This window comes from Podarcis melisellensis (genome assembly GCF_964234715.1).
Source record: "Podarcis melisellensis genome assembly, chromosome: 17".
Lineage (NCBI taxonomy): Eukaryota > Metazoa > Chordata > Lepidosauria > Squamata > Lacertidae > Podarcis > Podarcis melisellensis.
The window spans coordinates 26,381,973-26,401,752 of record NC_138534.1 but is presented as its reverse complement, the minus strand read 5'-3'; the positions used below and the strand labels follow the sequence as shown (position 1 = coordinate 26,401,752).

The 19,780-nt window shown below is 42.8% G+C and overlaps 1 protein-coding gene across 10 annotated transcripts in view; it reads left to right on the top strand.

Moving 5' to 3' along the window:
* PALM2AKAP2 (PALM2 and AKAP2 fusion) overlaps positions 1-19,780 on the top strand; it is a 206,691-nt gene that overhangs the window by 174,307 nt on the left and 12,604 nt on the right. For 9 of the 10 annotated variants that reach the window (XM_081893802.1, XM_081893799.1, XM_081893801.1 and 6 more), the window contains one exon: positions 14,018-16,403. In XM_081893802.1, the coding sequence (XP_081749928.1) occupies positions 14,018-16,403 (2,386 nt within the window). Of the gene's footprint in view, positions 1-2,663; positions 2,944-14,017; positions 16,404-19,780 lie in introns of those variants that run through there. The other variant, XM_081893808.1, reaches the window with a different exon arrangement.

The window sequence follows — 19,780 nt, the reverse complement described above, 5'->3', positions numbered from 1 at the left end:
CCCATTAGCTAAAGTGGTGCTTCAGGTTAAGAACAGTTTCAGGTTAAGAACAGACCTCCAGAATGAATTAAGTTCTTAACCCGAGGTACCACTGTATGTAGATATGCCCTCATACTATGATTTGTATACACCTGTTTTACTGTGTTTTTAATATTCTGTTCGGAGCCACCCAGAGTGGCTGGGGAAACTCAGCCAGATGGATGGGATATAAATAAATTATTATTATTATTATTATTATTATTATTATTATTATTATTATTATATCATATGAAGTTAGGTGCTCTGATAACCATAAACTGAGAAGGGATCAGATGTATAAGTTGGGCCTTTCACCTTTTAAAAACACATAAAAGCTGTGACCTCATCTTTTCTCAGTAACATGGCCCAGTAGGAAGAACCAGCATTATTATTATTTTGCCAATCTCCACTCTGCACAGTTGCTCTGAATTTTGAACAGCAATTGCAATTTTGTGTGTGGATCTCTATCATGATACAAAAGTAGCATGAGGAGTTACATTTAAGTGGCAATTCTAAACATGCTTACTAGGAGTAAGCTGTATTTGAACAGGGTTTTACTCATCTCTGAGTAAATATTATTGTATTATGGTTTATATACTGTCCATTATCAAAATATCTCAGTGCAGTTCACAAGACAAAAAACTAGATAAAAGCACAAATACTGTTGTACCTTGGAAATTGAATGGAATCCATTCCAGAAGTCAGTTCGACTTCCAAAACGTTCAAAAACCAAAGCACGGCAGAAGTTCCTGCAGCCAATCAGAAGCCTCGTTAGACGTTCGGCTTCCAAAAATAGTTCACAAACCAGAACAGTCACTTCTGGGTTTGCAACATTTGGGAACTTTACTGTATGACTTCCAAGGAAATTAAAACGGAAGCAACAAAATAATGCCACCCCAAGCACATTTAAAAGGCTGTAGAATATTAATCAGCTCAAGGCCTGGTTCAAGAGGAACATTTTTGCCTGGCACCTAAAAATATATAATGATGGTGCCAGGTGAAACTCCCTGAGGAGAGCATACCACAAATGGGGAGCCAATACAGAAAAGGCGTGTTCTTGTGTTGCCGCCCTCTGGACCTCTCATGGAGAAGGCACATGAAGAAAGGCCTCAGATGATGAACACAGAGTCCAGGTTGGTTTATATGGGGAGAGGCGGTCCTCTTACATGCCTTGTAAGAAAGCGTCCCTCAGTGTGTTAAAATAAACATTAACATTTCTTTGCCTCATATACTGCCACCACTTCAGGGTTATTTTTTTATTTTTTTTGCATTCGGCCTGCATCTTTTCTTTCCTTTTTACATCTTTCAGTACTGTATACTTTTAGGATCCTCATACAATCTTGTGAATCAGGGCTGCAACAGGATACCGTATTTTTCGCCCTATAGGACGCACTTTTTCTCCTCCAAAAATGAACGGTGCGCACCGACCCCTCTCGCTCTCCAGGCTTCAGGAAGCTCTCCGCAGGAAGTTCCCGTCGGGCTCCCTAGCCTTGCGGATAGCAGCCTGTATCTCGAAGCCAGGGGCGCACACAGCTTCGGTTCCCCGACCTGGTGGGACAGCGGGGAGGCGCAGCGCCGCCATCCCGCTGTTCCCCGACCTGGTTTGGGCTTCAGGCAGATATCCGCAAGGCGTGGGAGCCCGGCGCGAAGTCGCGCCGGTCTCCCAAGGCTTGCGGAGAGCTGCCTGTTCTGGGGTCGGGGGAAGCTCAGGCTTCCCCCAGCCCCGCACCTGGGGGGGGGGAATTTTAAAAAAATTCTTTATTCCCCCCCAAAAAAACCTAGGTGTGTCCTATGGGCCGGTGTGCCCTATGGGGCGAAAAATACGGTAACTCTGCAGTTGCACCCCCATGTCGTTTTCTAAATTTAACATAACAAAATGGTGTGATTTTTGTGGCTGCAGTCCATTTATATATGGTAAAATCGTGCTTTCTGACAAAAAAATAGGGAAACTTGGGCTTTCAGTGGCACCACAAATTCAAATTGTCGGGCTAAGCAGGTTGGTTGGTTGGTTGATTTCTAGACTGTTTAACACATAGCCTTCCAAACTGTGTGTCACGACAGGTTAGTACATTGACTGCAGTGTGTAGGTGTGTCGTGCAAACACTCCCCGCGCTCCTCCAGAGGCTGGAAGGCAGTCGGTTTAACCTCTGGTTTGCTAGCAAAACTTAATTACTGTGTCGTGAAACGACGCACGTCTAAAAAGTGTGTCACCGACATGAAAAGTTTAGAAAGCTCTGGTTTAACATATTAAAAGCATTTCTAAGTCGTGTCAGTGCAGAATGTATTTGTATTCAATAGTGGACATAGTTGTTTTGTTTTAAAACATTATAATGTTTCATAAAGGTGGCAAAACCAGTGGTAGGTCACTGTGAGCAGATCCAACTCCTGTAACTACAATTCCCATCAGCCTCAGCATGATCAGGGATTATGGGAGTTGTAGTCCAACATCTGGAGGATGCCATGCTGGCTGCTCTTGCTGGACAATTTGCATCACTTACCATCCTGAAAACTGAAGCTGATACTTTCAAACTTTGAAATATTATGGTTTGGGTTTTATTTCAATTGTGTTTGGTTACAAATGGAGCTGAAATGACTGCCTTTGTGGGAGGTGGAAAGTGATGTCAGCGGCAGAGTGAGCCTTGCTAGAAGTTCCTATTTTGCTATACTGCAGAGACTCAGCCTGACATTTACTTTCTAACATTTCTTTGTATGAATGGATTGAAGGGGGGGGGGGGAGAGCTTGTGCGTGCTCTCTCCCCCTCTCTTTCCCTTTCTATAAACCAGCCCTCAGCCTTCTGACATCACAGTCCCATAAGGAGGCAGAGAAGGAATTTGATTTCAATGAGCTAAAAAAAGGAGTCTTTGTAGGGGGTGGGGGGTGGGAGAGGCACAAGTCTGCTTCAAAGATCCTAGGCATCAAATGAGGTAAGCTCCTGTTTCTTATTCTTTCCTTACTCTAGACAGCACAGGTTGTCCTGTCATTAAGTGTTTTGTTCCGAAGAGTGCATTTTATCATAAAGGTTGCAGGCAGCGTGGTTGAGGTTTAAAAGAATATGTGGATCCCGTCTGCTGCAAACTATGCGGTAACGGTTGCAAATGTTATGTTTCCTTTTCCTGCCTTAATACTTCTTGCTTGTCCCAACCAAATTTAATCAGTTAGATGAAGTTAGCAGGAGTGGAGGAAATACTCTGCGCCTTTGCAGCATGCAATTTTCAGAAGTAGCCTGTAATATTTTAGGAGAAATAGGTCTCTAAATGATTGCAGACCCGTTTCTGAGCTACTCGGAACAGCCTCCTCCTGCTGCTGCAGTGCAGTGTAATGTACTTGGGGTTATCAGCAGGATCATGCAGCTTTCTATTCCTTTTCAAAGGGCTATTTTAAAACACAGCTTATACTTTTCTGCTACATGAGACCTTCTTGAGTACAGCAAATGGACACTGGAGAAACACAATAGGGGTAGCTAGCCTCTTGGGTTTGTACAGCACTTGTGAGGTCTGTTTCTCCTTTGACTTCTCTCTCGCTCTCTCCCATTCTAATAATGCACCCATTGATATAGAGAGTGTGTTTAATTGTGTCTGAAAACGCAAGCATAGAATGGTGCCTTTATATCACCATTCTCCAAGTTGCCTCACACTGCTTCGCTATTTCTTTTTGTTCACTTAATTTAGTAGTTAAAACAACACTATTTAGGATTGTTATCCCAAGTTCTACTTGTTACCACTTAACTTGTTCACGGATGAGTTATCAGTTTGTCTGGAAAATTATTTATCTCTCCTCTCTCCTCCCTCGCCCCCAGTTGTTTTTAGTTCTCCCCCTCCTCACTTTCTTTAAATAGCATCTGTCTTGAGTTGTTTCTTGTTGTATAATATTCTGGAAACTAGAGTTACCTCTACAGTTTAAAAAAGTGTGCATCTGTCTTAACACAATTGCCTTCAGAAGATTAGACCATTTATTTTCATATAACCATTTCGGTGTGATAATATAATATATACTTCAAACAACTTCTCATTCTGCTGGTTTGGTGTGGGGGCATCTTGCTTTCAACTTACACTCACCCCTCCAAATTTTCATACATTACCCTACCAGACATTTAGGAGGTTCTTGTTCTGAACAGTTACTTTGCAACATGTTTGTTGAGTTTGCGCCTTCCTTTCATCATCCACCTTTTCTGCCTAATGCAACATTGATGAAAATGTGTTAATCAAATAAGTACCTTAACATAAGCCAGATGTGCTGCTTCTGACTTCATTGGTGGCTTTTCATCAGGAAATGGAGAATCAGTGGCTGCCGGGAGGGAGCAGCAGGAGGAGTGGGTTGGAGAAGGGAATGTCTTATTCATTAGGATTCCTTTGGTTCCTTTTGTCCATACAAGGAGGAGGAGGAGAGCAGTTTCTAAATCAGGCTTCCAGTGAAATGAGTTGGCCTGGGGAATGGTTAGGCGAATGGTTAAGAAAACATAGGGAAATTACTGAGCTTATACTGCTAGTTAGTCGTCACATGGTAGGTCATATGTTATAGCCCAGATACACCAATGGCATGTAAAGAATTTGACGGCATCCTGTTATACTTCCTTCTTGAAAGCAGTGTTGTAAGTCATTCTTTATTAACCTTTCCACACCCCAAAAGAAATAGCTGGTTTTGTGCTTCAGATATGAGTTTCTCACTACCCCTCAAAAATGACAAAATGCTTTGGAAACCACCGTGAGATCCCAAAGGACTTCGTGACACAGGATGTGGTCTGCTTTTCTCTCTCTTATTTACCCTCTCAAGAAAGAAATGATAGCTCTTTAGCATGCCCAAAGTAGCTGTTTATGCCCATTTGCTGAGTTCAGCGTCCAGCAGCTCTACTTTGCTTGTTTTGCCAAGACTCTGGGCTCATCTACACTTCCATTTGTACCATGATTTTTTCAGCTTGTCTTGTGATTTTATAGGCATGGGTCTGAACAGTTTTCAAAATTAGCCAGGCGCAGTTTGCACCTGGCTATTGGCCACTTGCGACCAAGTGAAGATTCCTGGGTGCCAGGATAGCACCTGAGATCTCCGCCATCTGGAGGTGGCATGCATGGCGATCATTGATCTTGACTAGCAAGACATCCTGTAGAATTCTATCACTTATGTTTTGTCTGCACAATCAGAATGAATTTCTGGAACCAAATTGCTTTTTCTGTGCAGCCTGAGCAGTGAACAACGTTATAGTCAATTATTGTAGTTTGTCTTCAGTTACCCAACCTCACTGCCCTGCTCACAGTTGTAAAGAATATTCTTACGTTATGAATGGTCCGTGTCACCAATTAAAAAAGAGAGGTTGGAATAGGCCAATATATAATGTGGACTGTCCCTGGATCAAGTGACTTTTCTTCTTTAAGTTTTCTAAGCTCTTAACCTAGCTCAAGGTTGTCATCCGAGCTAGCCAGATGTTTAACTGAGAACCAATCACAGTCAATCCATCATTTTAAAAGTAAGACTTTAGAGCTGTCTTCCCCAAAATGGCAACTAGACATTCTGTTTTGGCGACTGCAGCCTTGGTTTAAGGAGCCATTTGGCCCCTAGCTTACATATCTGAGTTTCTAACCCTGGGCCTGATAGGTTTTCCTTTCGTCTCACCAACTTTCCCTTGGGGAAACCCACTGTATACCTCTGAATCAGAACAAACTGCCATCTGAAGAAAACCTGATTGGCATTTGTTACAATTCAACAGTAAACAACAGGTTTTCCCAGGGAAAGTGACAGGGCAAACGAAAAACCTCTCAGACCATTTTTCCCATGCTGGGACTCCCAATACCAGAAGTGACTGAAGACAAAGGGGCTTGGGAAGAGATGCTGAATGGAGACAAGTCATGAGAGGGGAAGAGTTTAGCTTCCTTCACCCATGTACCCATTTTGCTTTGAAGGCTGGATGTCCCTCATCCTATTACTTCCTGGCTGGGTCCATTCTGGAAAGCGCAACAGTTTGGCCTTAAGGTCCCAAATGTCCAAGCAGCGGATTTTTTCTTCCATCCTGATCACTGGAAGTTCCTTCCAAAAATGTGGCCCTATTTAAACAGTTGGATGCAGTCGCAAGACCCAGGTTACACAGGTTCCTGCATGACAAGAGGTTGCAAGTAATTCAAAGTTGTTGGCTGTTTTGCTTTTTGATCCCTGTACTACCTCTGTTCTGATTTCCATACATGCTCTGCTTCTCAGACACTTAACATTTTGTGGAATAGGAATTCCAAGAAGTGGGGGGTGGGGGAGAATGTGCTAATAGTTTTCAAAAGCCACAAATAGTTGCAGTTTTACTACAGTACATTGCATAAATGTCACTGCTACATAGCAGCTGGAATCAAAAGGCAAAACAAGGCATGTGAGTGTGGAATATGCTACACTTACTAAAAATAACTCCTACGGAGTTTTAATTCTGATTACTTCAAGATGGCATCAGTAGAACTTTTGAGCACTGAAGCTATATGCTAATGTGGTGAAACTAGTCTGTTTGCATGATCTGTTCAGAGGGGAAGGTGGATTTCCATTTCAGGAATGGGCTCCCGTAAGGACAAAAAAATAAGTCTGATTAATTTTTTGTTTGTTTTACTATCACTAGCATCACTTTTTAACTGATGGAAAGGAAGTGTGAACTCTCAAAAAAGACTTTCGCCCCCATTGACCTAATTAGTAATTACAAGCATGTTCAAGCATGGGTTTCTGATACATTATTCAAGCCTCATCCTGTGTATTCTCAAAAGTTTATATTATCCCTCCTTCTTATTCCTATGGCAAGAGCACCCATGCTCTAGAAAGGCTGCTACCTTTCTAGATACTCATGGTCCTACTCTAGAGTCTATGTGACGGTGTGAAAGAGAAACTCTACCTGTTGAATGAGTGTCTCCACTCCCATCGTTCTGCTCAGACACTGAAATCCAGCTCCGAGGGCCTTCTGGCGGTTCCCTCACTGCGAGAAGTGAGGTTACAGAGAACCAGACAGAGGGCCTTCTTAGTAGTGGCGCCTGCCCTGTGGAATGCCCTTCCACCAGATGTCAAGGAAATAAACAACTACCTGACTTTTAGAAGACATCTGAAAGCAGCAGGTTAGGGAAGTTTTTAATGTTTGATGTTTCATCGTGTTTTTAATATTTGCAAGTAGATAAATAGGTACCGCTCTGGTGGGAAGGTAAAGGGCGTTTCCGTGCACTGCTCTGGTTTCACCAGAAGTGGCTTAGTCATGCTAGCCACATGACCCAAAAAACTGTCTGCGGACAAACTTCAGCTCTCTCAGCCAGTAAAGCAAGATGAGTGCCGCAACCCCAGAGTTGTTCACGACTGGACTTAACTGTCAGGGGTTCTTTACCTAGCTGCTTTAATGGTGCTATAGCTGAGTTCTGATTTACTATGCAGAAGTAATTCTCATTTATTTTACTGGGTTCTAATGGCTAATATTGACGAACCTAGACAGCATCTTAAAAAGTAGAGACATCACCTTGCCAACAAAGGTCCGTATAGTAAAAGCTATAGTTTTCCCAGTAGTGATGTATGGAAGTGAGAGCTGGACCATCAAGAAGGCTGATCGCCGAAGAATTGATGCTTTTGAATTCTGGTGCTGGAGGAGACTCTTGAGAGTCCCATGGACTGCAAGAAGATCAAACCTCTCCATTCTGAAGGAAATCAGCCCTGAGTGCTCACTGGAAGGACAGATCATGAAGCTGAGGCTCCAATACTTTGGCCACCTCATAAGAAGAAAAGACTCCCTGGAAAAGACCCTGATGTTGGGAAAGATGGAGGGCACAAGGAGAAGGGGATGACGGAGGACGAGATGGTTGGGCAGTGTTCTCGAAGCTACCAGCATGAGTTTGACCAAACTGCGGGAGGCAGTAGAAGACAGAAGTGCCTGGCGTGCTCTGGTCCATGGGTCGGACACGACTAAACAACAACAATGGCTAATATGGGGACCTATTTTTCTTACTTTACCTGGGTATTTATTTTGACCCAATAATATGTCACATTTATATGGGGCATGGTCGAGTCAGACTTAAATCTTTCCCATAGAAATCTATGAGACATCACAATGGCTGAGCATGCCCTAAACACTCCCATTGAAATAAATGACATAGAAAACTCTGGTTGCATCATGTTTACTTTTTAAAAAACCAATGTTTTATTTATTTATTCATTCAACCTCTGTATCTGCTGTTTTTAATCTTGTGTTGGTTAGAGGCTTCTGGGCAACTATTTTCATTATCCTCTTGTACATCTGGATTTGTAAACATATGTTTTAATTAAAAGGATGGTCACAATGGCATGACCTTCAGGAACTGTGTAATGCCATAATTGCATGTCCTGATTTTAGGATCTAAAATTTAGGTAGTCAGATGTGTATGAGAAAATTATGTAATGGGAATATTATCAGTATGAGGTTTCTTCTCTAATTATTTCACTAACTAGTAGTCAAACTCTTTTACCTTTTTGCTTTGTGTGCTAAACACAGAAGAAGTTGTGAAATGACCGCAAAGCATCATATTTTAGTAAGGCAACAAGAGCAATCAGGGAAATGGAACAAGCTTGCAAAGCAACATCTGTTTTATTTTAATAGTTCATATTGCACCAAGACTTGGGTAACAGGGCAGATGACCTTTTCTCTGTGAACAGAGTGGCCTTGTCTTCCCATTGTTAGGATGAAACTACGTATTACATGGTTGTTTTTCTTAGAGAAAATATATTTCAGAAAGAGGCAATTTTGAGTGGAATGGTGATCAGGGGAGGTTCCTCCTCCTCCCCCTCCCTCCCTCTCTCTCTCTCTCTCTCTCTCACCATGTATGTGACTTGTAATTCTGTCAATGTAATTATTGAGTGTAGTCACACCGATAGAGAAGAACAGTATTCGGCAGCGGTAGGTGAATTGATACCCTCCAATTGTTCTGGATTATAATTCTCATCCTCCCTGTTCATTGGCCATATTCGCTATGGCTGATGGGTGCTGGAGATGAGAACATCTAGAGGGTGCTTATGGGAAAAAAGACATAACATTCGAGATCACCCCCACGGATAAGAGATTGGGAGTGGGGTGCAAGCTCCCTCTCTCTCCCTCCCTCCTCCCCTTTCTGGTGTAAATTCTCTTTCTGCTTCTTTCATCACCTTCACCATGATTTATCGTTATGTGTGCATGTGCTCATTCTGGGCAGAGTTCTTTCTCCTTACTGTACCTAACATCTGCTTCAGCTGCTTCTCCTGTTATAAGGGGTGCATCCACAAGTCCTTTGCCACTCCCTACACATGCTGTGTCTTGTCTATGTCCATGCTACGTATGAACCACCAGTTGGATTCCGCTTGTCCATAGGTCTCTTGCAGGCAGAGTCCATTGATATGTCTATATAAGCAAACTCAGAAGTCCTTCGTAAAAATCATCCAGTTTTTTTTTGCGGGGAGGAAAGGAACCTTGAGAAGCATCTCATCTAGTGTTCTTAAAAAAGTAAAGGTAAAGGGACCCCTGACCAGTCACGGACGACTCTGGGGTTGCGGCGCTCATCTCACTTTATTGGCCGAGGGAGCCGGTGTACAGCTTCCGCGTCATGTAGCCAGCAGGACTAAGCCGCTTCTGGCAAACCAGAGCAGCACACGGAAACGCCGTTTACCTTCCTGCCAGAGTGGTACCTATTTATCTACTTGCACTTTGACGTGCTTTCGAACTGCTAGGTTGGCAGGAGCAGGGACCGAGCAACAGGAGCTCACCCCATCGCGGGGATTCGAACCACTGACCTTTTGATCGGCAAGCCCTAGGCTCTGTAGTTTAACCCACAGCGCCACCCACATCCCTCCCTAGTGTCCTTAGGTAGTGATATTACTGGCCAAACAGTAGGCAGCAGAGGGAATAGCATTCATCACTTCTTTTGCTCAGAGAAGTAATGTGTTACAGCCCAGTGCACATTCGCCTTTGCTGCAGTGTGTTCAAGCGCTAAGGAAGCATATATTTTTTCCAGCTTGCAGTGTGCCTGTTCTTGATCACAGTTCCAAACTGATGAGAGTTTTAGTTCTAAATAAACAATGGTCTGATAGCTTTATTGGCTAGAGGCTAAGGTAATGTTTGATGCGTCATTGGAGCTCTGCGAACATGTCAAAACTCTGAATGTTTATACGGAAGCAGGTTTGTCTGTAATGCAACATGTCCAGGAAAGGATACAGGGAAATTACCCCTTATGGTCCTTTGTAGTCGTAGTATCTGTAGAAGCGTCAGAACTCTCAGATCTTGCAAGACTATATATTCGTTATTATAGAAATCACAGAACACTAGAGTTGGAAAGGACCACAAAGTTAATCTCTTTTCAACCTCTCTCTCACTCATAGTGGGGCTCAAACCCACAACCCTGAGATTAAGAGTCTCGTGCTCTACCAGGTGAGCTATATGAGCAGCGTTCAAACTGATAAAAATTGCTCTGTTGCAATAAGTGGTGGCAGGCGGAACCTCCCTTAAAAGCTACCATTTGCACTAAATGCAGCTTTTTTCTTATGTTCATTGCAGAGGGGGGATTTTTGTCAGGAACATGCCTTGGAAGGTTAACGCCCCCCTCTCCAACACCTCTCCAATCTTCCCTCAGCACTACAAATAAAATTAAATCCCAGACATGGTTGCTAAACATGAAATAAAAGTAATGTCCGTTTTAACTGTTAGTTTGCTAACTGGCGCTAGATCATAGCCATATTTGGCATCCAGTATCTAAACTGGGGGGAAACCAAAGAATGTGACAACTGCAAATTGAATATTTTAAATGCAAACAAATTCTGCAATTGCAGGTTTTTCCCTTGATTTGTTTTGGTTCTAATTTCAAGCCGCATTTTTAGTTTTGTTATTTTGTTTGTAATAAAACTTTTCAAAAGAGCAATGTTTAATTTATGTCCTGATTTCTGCAAGTTACTGCACACTTTCAACATATAGGTCTTTCATTCATTGCCTTAAAAAAAAACACCAGCCACCCCCACCCCTTCCTTTCTATTTAGTAGGGGCATAATAAATCAAGGAGAGAGTGTGTGTTTTTCAGACCTTGTGCCATATTTATTAATAGTTACAGAAGTTGCAGTTCATAATAAAGAAGCTATTGTGAATCAGCAGTGTGGTTCACAGTCCTAACTTGTCATTTTAATTTTGAAACCTTTTAATTCCTTAGCCATGCCAAATTCCCTCAGGATGTAAATAAATCTGTAGTGGGTTCTAAACCTTTACACTAAAAGATTAATTCTTTTTCAGCATGTGCTATTTTTCAGTTATATTTGAGTGCTTATCCTGATAATCTCGTATTTCTTCCCAGAACATCAAAATGCAGCATTTTCAATACCAGTCTTTCAAATAAGTAAACTGATGTTATCAGCCCATTAAAAAGTTTCATTAAACCAACTGCCTACCTATATTTAATTTAATCATTTGTAGCCTTAAAGAAGGAGAGAAGTGAATAAATAGAATTTTCCTGCTTGGTCACCTGGAGACTTTGTTTTTCACCACAGGTGACCAGATAGGTGAGTGCTTGCAATGCATTCTATCTAATTGTGCCCTTATGTGAAAGGAAAAAGTCTTTCCATAAACAGAAAAGCTTTTGATTTAATAAATGCCTCTGTTAACTGAAAGGGGAAATGATCTTTGCTGACTTCCTCTGCAGACTTTTACACCACCTTCCACAATCCCATGAAATTGGTTTTCAGGGTCTGGAGGAGGATACAAGGGGAAGGTGAATGTGAAAATTACCTCTCTTTTGCACAATGCCCTTCCATTCACAGAATGAAACAATCAGATCCCACCCTTTATCCTGTATTCTGGAATAATTTCCTCATTTGTGAAGTGTAAATTAAGGTTCTAGTTCTGAGGAATCTTCTAAATCAGGGTTTCCCAAACTTGGGTCTCCAGCTGGTTTTGGACTACAACTCCCATCATCCTTGACCACTGATCCACTTGCCCAGAGGAGCTTTGGGCTTACCTTCCTTGAACAGCAGCCCAGCAAACCACGTTTGAAATTTGCATGAGTGCTCAAAAGTGATTGTGATGGAGTTTGAGGTGGGAGAGATAGAGAAAGATAGAGGCCTGTTGCTTAAAGAAAGTGTTTAAGAATTTGGGTGTGCCTAAAGTAGCACTGTGGATTTTGGCCTATTGTATTTATCCATGCTATAATGCAAAAGTTCAGAAACCCAAGTTGTAAAGGCTGCCCCATAGCCCTGTAAGATCTCACATATCATCTGGGGAAATTCTCTTTGTGGCACTGCACCCTACAAAATATTAAAGCACACCCTTCAAGCGTCCCTATTTTCTAGGGATGTTGCTGGATTTACAGAAGCCGTCCTGGTTTCTGATTAGATCCCAGAATTTCCCACTTTCCCTTGTGACATCCCTATTTTCATTGGAGAAATGTTGGCGGGTTTCGGAGTTGTGGGACTCCTGACCCAAGGGGATAGGTTACTATGCAACCTTTAGAATTCATCTGAAGGCAGCCCTGTATAGGGAAGGGTTTTTTTAATGTTTAATGTTTTATGGTTTTTTTTTTACCCTAAAAGATTGTTAAAAATGGGGGGGGGTGTTCTGTCTTATACATGGATAGTGCAGAGTTGGGACAGGCAATTGGTTGCAGCCCTGAGAAGGATTTTTTTTGTGGCGATTGGCTGGGTGAATGGTGTAAGTGGCCAGGGCTGCTTTGGATTGGCTGTTGCTGTGGCAATTGGGTGGGTTACTGTTGGCTGTGTCAAGGGCTGCTGTGGATTGGCTTCCGTTGCGGCCAGTGGGCGTGCAATTGGCGGCTGCTGCCTGCGATCTTGCAGATGGTGGTGTGTTTTGTAGCATTCTCCATTCGTGTCAGTGATTATCTGCACACACCCCCCAAAAAAATATTCAACAACTCTGGGCCATCTCCCCCAACTTTCTTAAATTGTAGTCCCCCAAAACGGGGCATCTTATACACGGGGGCATGTTATACATGGGAAAATATGGTATGTTGTAGGTGGTGATTTGAAAACTGGCATTTCCTGTTGTTGTCCCTGTATTATGGGGTGTGTTTCCCTCTACCATACCTGAAGCATCAGGTGCTTCAGGTCTCATTTGGAGGCATATTATTTTGCCCAGGCTTTCCCTGATCTATAAGAACAGGTTTTTCTGTTTTTATATGTTTTTTATACTGCTGTTTTAACAATTTTGTGCTATATTTCTGTTTTAATCTTTTTTATTGGTTTAATGTTGTATACTGCTTAGAGGTGTGTTGTTGTTTTTTTTAAAAAATGAGCAGTTTATAAATGCCTTTAAATGAAATGAATAAGAAAAAAAAGTTGCCTTGCATTTCACTGTCACTTTAAAACAATGAACTGTGTGCATTTCCTCTTCCTCAGCTGCGGAACACATTTTAATCCACTGCTTCTCAAAAATGCTATGAAATATTGAAATGCAAAAGTCAACTGTTGTTGTACAGTTCTTTGTTTTTAAGTTGGTCAACACCCTCATATCGGCGCTCAGTGACAAAACAAGCTGTTGCGCCTAGCAATTAGTAAGTAGCAACAATAACGAGCGCAGGTGGGAGATAATGAAGGTGGATATTTTACTGGATTTCAAGTGTGGCTATATAATTATTATAACCTTTTGCATGTACAGTGGTATCTCTGGCTATGAATGCTTCAGGTTACAAACTCGGCTAACCCGGAAGTAGCTGCTCCTGGTTGCGAACTTTGCCCCAGGATGCAAACGGAAATCACGCACCAGAGGTATGCGCGCAGCGGAAGGCCTCATTAGTGAAAGCGTGCCTCAGGTTAAGAATGGTTTCAGCTTAAGAACGGACCTCCGGAGTGAATTAAGTTTGTAACCAGAGGTACCACTGTATCATGTGAAAACCATATTCCCTTTCTTTTCTAGAAGAATTTGATTCCCGTTCTCATATAATGATTTACGGGGGGGGGGGGGGGTTGCTGGAGGTGATGATTGCTTTAGGCATTTTTTTTGCATTACAAGGAATCTTATTTTTCCACAGAACTTCATAGTTGCTTCCCCCTCCCTTTCTATTTCCTCTTTAGAAATCATCTAGACTCTCTGAGGATGACATCAAGTTGAGAAAAGAGACAGACCGATATCGTGCCAATTTCCTGGACCCTGCTGGTGTGCATGCGGCAAAAGGAGAGAGGATGGAAATAGAAGCCCTGGCCTCCGAACGTAGAAGCATCACAGTGGGGACTTCAGCGCGCGTAGCGGACAACCAAGCTCACTTCGCCTCCCCTGCTGCAAGCCACAATGGACTTAAAGACAGGCACGAATCATTGGACAGTGAGGTTGCTAAAGAGATCAGGTACCTTGATGAAGTGCTAGAAGCAAACTGTTGCGATTCGGCTTCTGATAACCCCTTTAATGGGATGACTTCCTCCTCCCCTGAGCCAAGCCCATCCATTCTTGTGGATGGCTCTGGTCCATCTGTTCACCTTGCTAATGATTCCAGAGCACCCAACGAAAGCAGCACCATTGTAGTTCGCGGGCAAGCGGCTCCAGTTGTGGAGCACAGTGGAATAAACGTTGTGCCTGGGAAGCTTAAGCCAAATGGCCACTCCATGGGCACCCTGCAAGAGGAACACTGTGACAGCCTGAAAGTGCCAGTGAGTCCATGCTCTTCCACAAGCTCGAGGTCTTCCAAGGATGGAGAAGCGACGTTGGCCACCATTAAGAAAGAGGCTAAGTTTGAGCTGAGAGCGTTTCATGAAGACAAGAAGCCATCGAAGCTCTTTGAGGAGGAGGATCCAAGGGAGAATTACAGAGTGCGTAAAGTGAGGCCCTCCGAGGAAATGATGGAGCTGGAGAAAGAGCGGCGGGAGCTCATTCGAAGCCAGGCTGTCAAGAAGAACCCGGGTATAGCAGCAAAGTGGTGGAACCCACCCCAGGAGAAGACGCTGGAGGAGCAGCTAGATGAGGAACACTTGGAGTCTCACAAAAAATACAAGGAACGCAAAGAGAAGCAGCAACCACCAATGCCCGTGAAACATGTCTCACATTTGTCTGCTGCAGCACCTGACCCAGCTAGCAGTAAAAAGGTTGATGTTGTCACAGAGCAAATAGATTTTTCAGCTGCACGGAAGCAGTTCCAGTTAATGGAAAATTCAGGCCCGCCAAATAACACAACAGCAGCACCCAAGAGATCAGGGACCCCCAAAATGTTCACCATACAACCCTTCTACAAACCAATAGGTCCATCTCAAATGGACCGGCGAACAGCCTCAGTTACAAAGCCTGTCTCTCCGTGTGGGCAGACTTTGCTAGTTGGTAACAACGATATTACTGTTGTAAAAGCTGAGAAGGTGTCTTGCATCTTAGATGACAATAGCGTTCAGAACATCTCTGGTGACTCGGTGAGAGTCTCTCCATACAGTGATGCCACAAAACATGGCCATTCTACAAAGGGATGGTCAGATGATGGCGAGTTCATGAGTGCAAAGGCAGTCTTTACAGTGGTGAGAGATGATGAGCAGGGCACCTTAGATCAGTTCTCGAGGTCAGTCAATGTGTCTTCCCCTCCAGAGGAACTGGACTCTGGGCTGGATGAATTGTCAGTGAGATCTCAGGATACAACCGTTTTGGAAACACTTTCCAATGACTTCAGCATGGACAATATAAGTGACAGTGGTGCCTCCAACGAGACAATGAATGCCCTTCAAGAAAATTCGCTCACCGATTTCTCCTTGCCCCAGACCCCTCAGGCTAACACTCCTTCCGACTGTCGAGGAGACGGTATTTTCAAGTCACTTAGCGACCACGGCTTTTATTCTCCATCTTCACCGTTACTTGACTCCATGCTCATTGATGAGCAGTTGGAATACCAGGCTGGCCTACTGGTCCAAAACGCCATTCAGCAAGCCATAGCTGAGCAGGCTGACAAAGCAGGTTTTAAGCAATCCGCTGCAGAGCAAAAGAACCTCCAGGTCAAGGAACAGGAGGAGGAGGTGGTCAAGGCACCATGCTCAGAGAAACGGCACAATCCAACATTTCAGCCACCTCAGGTGTCCTCTCCTGTGCAAGAAAAGCGAGATTCAGCACCAAAGACTTCTGCAGCTCAAGACTCTGTACTCAGGGAAAAGCAAGTTCCACAGCCATCTCCTGTTGCTCACACCACCAGACCAGTCACTGTGGAGGAAACCAAGCCAGAAGTCAGCTATTTCAGCAAGTATTCAGAAGCCGCTGAGCTAAGGAGCACGGCTTCCATTCTGGCTATGCAAGAAGCGGAGGTGACAGTAGGGCCTTTCAAACTAAGGTCAAAAAAGCAGAGGACTTTGTCTATGATAGAAGAAGAAATCCGAGCAGCCCAAGAAAGAGAGGAAGAACTGAAAAGACAAAGGCAGGATATGCAGCTGGCACGCAGCCCTGTTGCAAAGAGTGCGCCTCCTCTACCCACCAGAACTGTGTCTTACAGAACTGCACCAGGTAAGAGCCTAACTTTTTCCTTAATCAGCAAAATAGATGCAGACCCGTGACAGCCAGTGTGGTACCCTTGATGTGTTTGTTACTGGACTCCAGTTCCCGTCAGCTCCAGCCAGAATGGCCATGTATGATGAGGATTGTAGTCCTCCAACATCTGGGTTGGGGCAGCAAATTGGCCATTGCTGGTGGAGACTGGTTGCTCTCAGACTACAGCCTTTCTGTTTGGTTGCAAACTTTCACCCTGACGAAGAACTCCTCTAGCATGGCAAGCTTTGCTGGATCAGACCAAGGGTCCCACCTCTTCCCTGCATCCTGTTAGCAAAAATGGCATCCAGGTGCCTCCAGGGTGCACATGACAGAACATGGCGTTATTTCCCCCTCCTTATTTGTTTGTCTTCATCATCTGGCCCTGATCCTGCCATTCTGTTGAGTGATCATGGCTAGTTGCCATTGATAGATCACTGCATTTGCTTTTGTTTTTTGAAGTCTCCCACTGCATCTTATGGCAGGGGGTAGGCTAATTATGCAGCGGGGTGGGGGAATCTCTCTGCATTCCCCAGGAATGGGAATTCTAGAGAGTCTGTTGCGTACTGCTGTATATCTTGCCTGTATGAATGATGGAACTGCAAGAAGAGCCTCAACTGAATATATTATGGCATGGGAAGGTGCATATGGGAAAAGCACTTTACATCATTGCCATCTGCTTTTGAAATGTAAATAAGTGGTGGTTCACCATCCCGATAATTTTGGGTACTTTTGTTTACTTTGATTCCAGTAGGGGGTGGAAAGCATGGGCGTAACTTTCCTATTGATATCAGTAGATCTAATAACTATCTGTGCTACTTCCTAGAAAAGATAAATGATGTAGATGTAGAACAATAGTGTACAATGTAGATCAAATGATAGAGGGGAAGGAAATAGGCTACAAAGGAGTGGGTGTGTCTTCAAAGTTATTTTTTCCATGTGGCATTCACTCCTGACCTTAATGTCATCTGTTGTAAGATGTCAACTTTAAGGAACCTCCAGAAATTGGAACTGCGAGCTTCTGCTTTGAGAACAAACCTGATTAAAAGTGGGCAAGCTGGCTGGCTACATTTCAGTGTCAGCAACTTTGGGAAGACTGCTAGATCCATCTTCAATAGCATTTCCAAACATGTGCTTGAATCCGTGCCGGTATGACATATAAGCTAAACAAGCTATAGTTTAGGGCCCCACTCTCTTGGGGGGCCCCCCAAAATTTAAAGGGAACAAAAACTGGATGTACATTTCCAAAATATAAGTTAAGTTCAAAAATTACTTCAATAAAATACATATTTCATTATGTGCAAATAGCTTTAGATACCTATTAGGTCCATAAATTACCATATAGCATATATTCAACACAAAAAAACCAGTGACAATTTATTGTTGACAAAAGGCAACTGGACATATAAAGGGCCCCATTACCTTCAGTAGGTTAGGGCCTCATCGGACCTAAATCCGGCCCTGGCTTGCATTATTCCTTTAAGCTAATAAATATTCTCACTCTATTTCACAACTTTGCAAGAAACAAAAAAGGTGAATAAATCATCTTTTTTTTTTACCCTGGCAAATGGCTAACTATAAAGCCTCATACATCTCTTTGCTAGTTGGGAATGGAATTTGCTGCTCAGTCATATTTTCAGGTTTCAAGAATGTGGTGAACTGCACAGATTATGTAGGTCAGGGAAGGATTGTTTTGTTTTATTTTGCAATTTGCAGGAAACCTAGATGCTAGTAAAATGCTGGTGAAATGTGAGATACAGTTGAAAGGGAGGTAAACCTGGATTCATCCTTATTTAGAGAACAGTGAAGGTTCTGGGGAAATATACAGGTTGGTTAGAAAGACAAACCCAAATAGGATGAATGCAAGAGTGAAATGAACAGAAAAGTAATGTATATATTGGTGGTTATACCTCCGTATGTAGTGCTTTTATCCTCCCTCTGTAGCATTCCTTAGAAGTTCTGTGTGACACAGGGAAAAAACGCTATAAATAAGTCAAAAATTAGATTGTTATAATCAAAGAAAAAATCCCTATGGGAAATCACGTATAAAATTTCCTGCTCTCTGTCACCATCTGGTGTTGCATGTTTATAGTGCATTCAAATTGTTGGGTTTTTTTTACTATTGTAGCTGAGTCCATAGTCGTTCACAGGCTTGATTTAAATGTCATGCTGGCCATGTTTTAAAAAAACTTGCTGGAAGCAGAGAGGTAACCCAACACTGAGAAACTGGATACTAATAATTTTGGATGTAGCATATATTCTAAAATTTACTGATATTGTGAAACACCAAGAAGAGACACAAAGTAATAGAAGTTTTGATGTAAAATTGCCTTTGTTATGCACTGGGACAATAAGGTACAAGCTTATTATTGTGAATCACTAGAAATTATTGTTCTTTTTGTGTGCGTCTATTATTGCTTTCAGGATGGGATTTATAATTATTTTAGAATAGTTAATGTCTAGAAGAAGTTATCAAGTGCATTACACTGTAATAATAACCAAGCGCTTTTGGCATCTAAAGGCTGGCAAATGTATTGAAAGATATTTTCATGGACTCTCGTGACACTTCTTCAGGTGCAGCTTGAACTACTACAACTTCCAGCTCAAACACGTTGACTATTTTAGTATAATTTTCTACAGAAAACCAGATAAGCCCTTATTTCATTTTCAGTTCTTTGCTGCTTTTAGTGCCTTGCTCTTATTGGACTACATTTTACAGTGTCTATAGAGTTCGCACCCTCCAGCTAACCACATAACACGCCTTTGCTGCTTTCTCTGATCTTGGTATTATTTTCTTCACAGATATAACTGAGCTTAGGAAGAATTTGCTACCCTGTATTCTTTTGTTACACTCAGGGCATTGTGCAGCTTTCAGTGAGAGACGAAACCATCCATGTGTACCAGATGTCTCATCTGTGAACACCAGGAAATTCCTAACAGGAAATGACTGATGCCTCATGGCAGCTGTAGCTTTCCCCAAGCCTCCATTTATGACCCCTATTAGTGTTCATGAATAAACAGTTGCTTCACAAAGACAGAAAGCAGGTTGCCGTTTTCGCTTCGGCTTCAGCTCACCCCCCATGTGTCCATACATCTAAGGCTGCAAATCCTATACACCCATTTTACCTGGAGGAAAGCCCCACTGAAGTCAAGCATGAATACTTCCCAGTAGACATCTGTTGTACTATAAATTAATTAATTGACTGGGGAGAGTCCTGAGGCCCCTGGGACTGCCATTCTCCATCCCAATAGATCAGAGATCAAAGGATGCAAGTGGAAGGTGAATTCCCAGAAGGGTCTTAAGGGGACAAGGAAAAGATTCTCATTATTTTGCCAAGTAACTTAGGTGTGCATTG